At 33.6% G+C, this 7,485-nt stretch overlaps 1 protein-coding gene across 1 annotated transcript; it reads right to left on the bottom strand.

Annotated features, from left to right (window-relative positions):
• Nucleotides 1–3,382: 3,382 nt before the first annotated feature.
• LOC131047263 (putative UPF0481 protein At3g02645) lies at nt 3,383–4,459 on the bottom strand. Its single transcript, XM_057981126.1, has one exon. It carries the CDS (start codon nt 4,457–4,459, stop codon nt 3,383–3,385), a length of 1,077 nt encoding a protein of 358 aa, XP_057837109.1.
• Nucleotides 4,460–7,485: the final 3,026 nt, after the last annotated feature.

Genomic DNA, 7,485 nt, shown 5'->3' with positions numbered 1-7,485 from the left:
AATGATATCTGAAATAAATAATCCAAAAATTAGACAACCCACAAGCACAATTTTAAATTAAAAATTAAGGTTTTTAAAACTAACCTCAATTTTTTTAAAATTTCATTGAAAATTAAATTTGTCAGTGAAAATTTGAATTGGGAAATGGGAAGATACTTAGATCTAGAATAATCAATCCAAATTAATTAATTCACAATCTCAATTTTAAGTTTAAAAATTTAGGTTTTATTAAATTTAACCTCTAAATTTTTACAATTCCCTTGGAAATCAAATTTGTAAATAAAATTTGAAATTTGAACTTGCATAAACACTCAGATCTAAGAACATAAATCAGAATTAAAGGTGTAAAGAGTTGGGTTCACCAAAATGTAATGGGTGAAAAATTAGGGTTTCAACCACAGGAAGAATGAAAACTGCTAATTTTTACTTAGGGACCTCTTACATTCAAAAGGTTGAATCCAATATATTTAGTTGCAAACAAGAAAAGATAAATACTAAAGATACTGATTGGATTCAAGGGATGAATTTATTTGCCCTCTTTTGTAAGTTGAATTGCTAAAATTAAGGTAAAGTGTTGAAAAATGAAGGTAAAATAGAAAAACAAGCTACAGTTGTCGGATTGAGACATGCACCTAGATTTGAGAAATATAAGTAGATCTAGATTTGATCCCTGAAAGAGCTCCTAAAATGTCAGGACCATGGTAAAATTTGCCTTGGTCATTCAAACATTTTGCACACCAAATGGGATTGATTTGTCTCTGTGAATAATGTCAGTTTTGAAGATCATAGCTCTATACATGTTTCCTACATACACAAAGAAAGGGACATAGATTGGAAATAGGGGCTTGCCTAATTCAAACCCTAGTTTTGGAATTAACCATGAAATACAGATAAAAGATAATTGTATTGCTGAAATTGAAGATTCTCCTTTTGAGGGAGATGTTGAATAAAGATTGAAAACCAAATGATATACCTCCTCGTGAAGTTTTGTTTGTCTCCACATGGGTTAGGGTTTCATGGATTCTTTGACAAAATAGAATGTAAATGTTCACTTCAAGGCTTGAGGAAAAACTGATTACTTGCTCAATTGCTTGAATGCTTGAATATAGTTACTTGTGTGCTTGAGTGCATGTGTGTATCTGGTTCCTATATCCAATATATATCAAAATAAGAGGGGAAAGCCTCCTTTTATACTTGCTTGTCGAGAAACTTACTAATTTTTTGACATGGGCCAAAATAGGGTTGGTTTTCCTGCTCAAATTTGAAAAGGCAAAGATGGTTTAAAGAGGGGCCCAAATAGGGAGGATCAAGGTGTGGTGGCCTAGTCCTACCCCATTTTAGGGCTAGGACAAGGTGCCTAGTTGATGTGCGAGGTGAAGGTAAGGTTATATTTGCATGGTGCAAGTAGAATCAGGTCTGAGTCAAGCCTAGGAGCACAAATGCTAAGGTAGGGGCCCAAATGCGGTAAAATTTGCATAGAGGTGCAATTTTAGGATGCTACAAGTTATTATCGTGATTGGATTTGATCTTCATAGTATGGTATCATAGAAGGAAAATAAAAAAAATAGAATAATGTTTAGAGAAGTGGGCTTTACAGTAACTCTTAGAAAATTATTCAATTCAAAACAACCCAAATGAACTATGACAGCCAGTACTAGCCAATGTATGACTGACACATTGTTGGCTTCAACCAAACCTATCTAAGGATGTGAAACAACACCCATATTATAAGGAGGGGTCCATCCACTCTATTAGGCCCAATAAAAAGTAAATGATGGGATACCTTGGTATAATAATGCTATATTATTTAATTTTAAATACGATAGCCATGATCTTAATTCAACAAGGATAACCATTGTTTGCCTACCAATAATACAAAGGTTTCTATTGTTTATCTTCAACAACAAAAATTGCGGAGGTTTTCTCTTATCTAATGATGGTGAAGCCTATGGGTTGAGAACCAATTTTAATTTCCTCTTACCATATGAAATCTATTTATCGTATAGTCTCATTTACTCAAGGTATATTATCCTTTAATTTATTCTTCAAACTTTTATCTTGCAATTTGACTACTTCTATTGCCTTGATTACAGATACTTGACCCTTCCACTTACTTCTCTATACGTCTATAATTGGATGCTTTCTAGATATAAATAGGCTTTTTTGTGAAATTGTAAACTCCAACTTCTATATTATTGATTGCCTTCCTTCTAAATTTTTCTTGTGCACCCCAACATTTATGGCATCAAGTTTCATCAAAAATATAGAAATTTAACAAAACTATACAATTAATAACTTACAACATCTATTATATTTTATGACCAAAATCTAGAATCAATGATTTTGAAAAATAATACAAAATTAAAGATATATTTCTAAGAATAAAAAAATATTCTATGAATAATTCTGTTGTGTTGGGTATAATAGATACAACAAAAATTTTAGACATGTTTTGTAACAATCGTATAAAACAAGATAAAACTCACCTCAAAATAATCTTTTCATTTTTTTTTTTGAAAAAAAAGACAATACTAACAGGCACCACAAATTTCGGATGTGTTTTGCAAGGATGATATACATTACAAAGGTATAATGCTTATCTCAAAACAGAATCCGAATTGGATTCAATATACACCACAAAATTTCAAATGTGATTTTGTAAGGGCGGCAGCATACCTAAAGGCAGAGTTGAACCCACCTCAAAAACAAAACTTTTGTACCCGGTCAGAGTAAATGAGGTGGTATATCAAAGAGAATAAATGGCTGACAGCATTGGTAATAAGGAGATAAAACACTTCCGATTGGCTTACTCCTGCAAAACATTAATGTCGCTCCATTAACCCTTACAGTCATACACAGAACAGAAGGTCTGGAAGCAAGTGAGAAGCAGAAGTATCCCAGTGGCCACAACAGTCAGGAGCTGCCACGAACCAAATATGTATTTGTTTACATACTTCTTCGCAGGCACGCTCCGTCTATTGTTATAATGCTTGTTCACGTCTGCTATAACTTGGTCAAAATACTTAACTCGCGTCAATTTGACCTAATTACCCAAGCCGTTCCACAGGCTTGCCACTTTCCCGTCGTCAGCCAGGTGATTGTAGATAATCCCGCTCTTTCTCAGCAGCCGAACATCTTCTTCTGTGTCGATGATGCCGTTCATGAAATCAGTGTACCGAGTGAAGATCAAAGCGCCAGGAGCCGCTGAAGCCTCGAATGCCACTAGATTTCTGATAACTACTTCGGTGTGGGAATCCAACCTCAATTTGGGAAGACAAAGAGTTGCAGTGGTCGGGTCGAACCGAATTGTGGTGAGGCCTCCCTCTGTCGAAAGGAATCTTACTCCTTCCGAGTATAAATCAGAGACGGAAGATATCGCTAGTTAGTCGCGAATTGGAGGAGTTTCCACAGAGGAATATCCTCTCTCCTCATCTGTTTCCTCATCCTTTTCATCTTTACGCTTAATTGGAAGAGTTTGAAAAATGGAACCAAGAATCGTGGACAACTGTGTCACCAACTGGACAGGCCTCCCTTTTAAGGCACGCTCAGAGAGTGCCAAGACAAGTTGAACAAGGTTGATTCTTAAGGAGGACAGAGCCTTCCATAAAGATTTCAGAGCACTCCTTAAGTAGGTTGAATCCGGCAATGGGACATTCGGGTCATCATTCTTCTTAAAAATGGTATCGTCCATGGCTACTGCAGCGACAATAGAGTAGTATAGCTCCTCCAATATGTGACCTCTCTCCTTTATAAGGAGCCTTGAACTATCTCGCATCTTCAACATAAATGGCGACCAATCTTTACAGGCTAGAGTCACTAGATTGCAGAGCCTTTCTTCGGCCTTATCTTGCGAACCCAACTGCATTTCCAGAAGCTTCTGCAAGAGAAACAAAGGTAACTGATTCTCAAGCATCATCAGATCTCTCATAATTGCATTGTGGGTTTCACTTCTGCGAGATATATCTACAACTCTGCCCAGTGGCTTCACCTGGGATGACACTTCCGAAGAAGTGCGATCCGCCTGTTTGAGGTAGAACTGCAAGCACTCCAGAACGAACGACCCATCCAGAGCCATGAGCCATGCAAGGGCTTCCTCTTTATACTCAAGAAATTTGTGGTAGCAGTTCCTGATTTGCCAGTTGTACTTCTTCACCTCTTCCACCACAGATTCGAAGTTGCAGTAACCGGTTAGCGTCTTCTCAAATCTTCGTGCAACAGCTATTTTGTATCTCTCGATTTCGAATAGTTGGGGTCTCAAATAGTGATACGGTCCAATGGAGACGCACTGCGGAATATATGCTTCTGGCTTCACTGTCAACGGCTCCTTGGGCACACCAAAAACGGATACACGTATGTCTTTTTCTTCTTCTTTCTCATCCTGAAATTGCAGGCCTTCCTTGATTTGAGTAAGCCAGAGATCTTGATCCAACTTTACTTCATCTGCTTTCATTAATTCCATGATTCCAAGTGGAAAGTGGATGAGATATCACAGAAAGCAAGAGAACACACGGGATGAAAAATAGAGGATCGAAAGCTCAAATGTGGGAAACAGCTGGGCAGATGGTCATATATGTAGCTTCATCCTCCGCTGCAGCGAATGAACAAATTGAAATTTCACAGAAATTTTTGTACTTCCATCGAGAATTGGAAAACCATTTGTATACCTATAACTTCATATGATAAATGCTTAACGGAAAGGATTCCATTCAAAGTGCGAAGGCTGCTTGTTACTCTCAGATGGTACTGAAGAAGCTGGGAGAGGGCCCTCTGATAAGGACAATCTAATGTAAAATAGTCACATAAATAAACATATGAAGGAATTTAGTATTACTGTTTTAAAACAATTCTTAAGCAAATATAGATAAATAAGATCACTTTTTAACAATAAGAATACTGTTTGAAATTAAAAAATAAATAATGTCAATAATTTAATTATAAATAGTCTTTTTTTTTTTTTAAATTTGGAAAATAAAAATCTAATTTATATGTAAAAAGGAATCTAAAATTAATATTTTGAGTTTTTAAAATAGATGTTTTTATTAATTATTGTTTTTTATGTTTTTGGTAAAGATAAATGGATTTTACATGGACCTGAAACCAAAAGTTTTACAACAGTGGGCCATCAACCAAACAGACATGAAACAACAACAAGACAGGGGTGCAACCCCGAGCAATCACGAATACAAAAAAAACGCGGACAAACAAGACAAAACAAAAAAAAAAGCTCTCAGTTAAGAGAGAGCACCAGAACCTTGTTCTTTTGGATGGAAATCCTGTTGATTTTCTCAAGCTCCTCCATAATGAATCTGGAGGTACCCTTGTTGCTGCTTCTGCTCTTGGTTCTGGAACTGGGTCTAGTGGTTTTGTTGTCTCCAATAGCCATATCATCTCCTCCAAGATCTTTCACCGGTTCATTGTGGTAGGATCTATAATCAGCAACCATGGCATTAATCTTTTCAAGCCCCCTAATACTGTTATTCATGACTTATTTGCTTATGTCGACCAGGATATATTTTTCATAAATCATCCTTAATTATTTAATAGGTTGATTATTCTATATATGCTTTTATTTAATAACAATTATATTCTTTATCAAAATATAAGTTAGAATATTTCAACTTTGATCATACCAAGGTCTAAAACATTAAATTACTATTTGATTACAACTAATGCTTAAATTTTAAAGAATTAGAACTTTATGAAAAAATATTTATATTTTATCTTTTAAATGTATTCTAAACTAATATGTTAAGTGTCATACATATGATTTTATAAAAAAAAATTTATAAAAAATCTAATAAATTTTAATTTTACAATTAGTCTTAAAAATGGATTGTGGGACTATCAGATTCGAGATGCTATTCACATATTCAAAAATTTTAAAAAATAACTTGTCAATTTGTTGACTTCTTCATGGGCACGACAAAATAACACATTCAAAATATACGTTGTCGATATCGATTACACTATTCCGTTTCGATTTGGCAATTGCAAGCTTAATCGAGTTGTGAAGGTGTCGGATCAGATTTGCTTCTCCATATTTGTTGCCATCCAAGCTCTCTACTACCTTCAATGAATATGCAGTCATATAATTTCACCTCCTTTAGCGAACATATTTCCCATTTGGCGTTCATCGTAGTCTTTTACAAAGCAACAAAATATTGCCTTTCAATTATTTTAAGTTTTATAAGTACAACAGAGGAAAACAATTTGTTGACTATTTTATTTTTATCTTAAGCTTTATTAATTCTACTGAAGAAAAATGCAAATATCATCTTTTCTTTTAATAGATATTAATAGCAATTGATTTTAGTGTTTAATAGAAATGATGTTTATTTATTTGTAGGCATGTCAAAAGTTTCATATTACATGTCTAATCTTGTCAATTTAAGGGTATCATAGTAAAACACCTTAATATAAAAAAAGATGAGACAAAAAATAAAGATCACTCTAAATATTAGATAAAACAATCTCATCCAACATTAGTCATAGTTCAATCAAAGTTAAAATTGAACACATGGACTGAATAATTCATGTTTACTGCTTCTAACCTCAACTCTATTCAATTTTTTATAGTGCAATGATCATCAACTCAACTTGCAATAGTCTTAGTTTGCATTAGAATGACTATTGTTTAATGTTGTCAATTTAAGGGTATCATAGTAAAATACTTTAATAGAAAAAAAGATGAGACAAAAAATAAAGATCACTCTAAATATTAGACAAAACAATCTCATTCAAAATTAGTCATAGTTCAATCAAAGTTAAAATAAAACAGATGATTGAATAATAATTCTTGTTTACTACTTCTAACCTTATCTCTACTCAATTTTTTATTGTCCAAGGATAATCAACTCAACTTAAATTAGTCAGTTTGCATTAGAACAACTACTTAGTATCTATTTCTTTCTTTTATCTCTTTCTTGATATTGTAATTTCAACCCAAGGGCTTGTTTATCATTCAGGGAGTTTTATACTCCCATTAATAAATAGTAGACTCTTAATGATTCTCTTTCCTAGTTGACTTTAATATACACAAATATGGATAAAAATAAATAAATTTAACATTGAATGTCATATTCTACACTATACAAGATCATGTTATACAGGTGTGTAAGTCCACAAGAATCTATGCATGATCTAATCCCATGCTTTTAAGTTTTTTATAATTGAATTATGTAATTCTTGTAGGAATTCTTAGCTATCAAGATGAATGTCAATCATATTTATAGATTTCCTACACTATAGTCTAGCCACACCTATTGTGTGTAATCATGACCAAAGGGTTGTTATAACAATTTTTAACCCTGTATAAGATGTTGAATGAGAAATTAGATCAATATCCAATTACAAACTAACTTATTTTATGAATTTACAACCTTTTAAATAAACATGCTTAGGATAAAATCTTTAATTTTCTATCAATCATGCTCATAATTATTCTATAGGGCGTAGTTCTTTTAGAACACATATTGGGTTCCATAT

The sequence above is a fragment of the Cryptomeria japonica genome, chromosome 7 (genome assembly GCF_030272615.1).
Source record: "Cryptomeria japonica chromosome 7, Sugi_1.0, whole genome shotgun sequence".
Classification (NCBI taxonomy): Eukaryota; Viridiplantae; Streptophyta; class Pinopsida; order Cupressales; family Cupressaceae; genus Cryptomeria; species Cryptomeria japonica.
Note: the sequence above shows the minus strand (reverse complement) of the source record. Positions and strands in the feature narration are given on the sequence as shown.

Coding starts and splice junctions, on each gene's coding strand:
- LOC131047263 (XM_057981126.1), bottom strand. CDS start 4,459: ATGGAATTAATGAAAGCAGATGAAGTAAAGTTGGATCAAGATCTCTGG.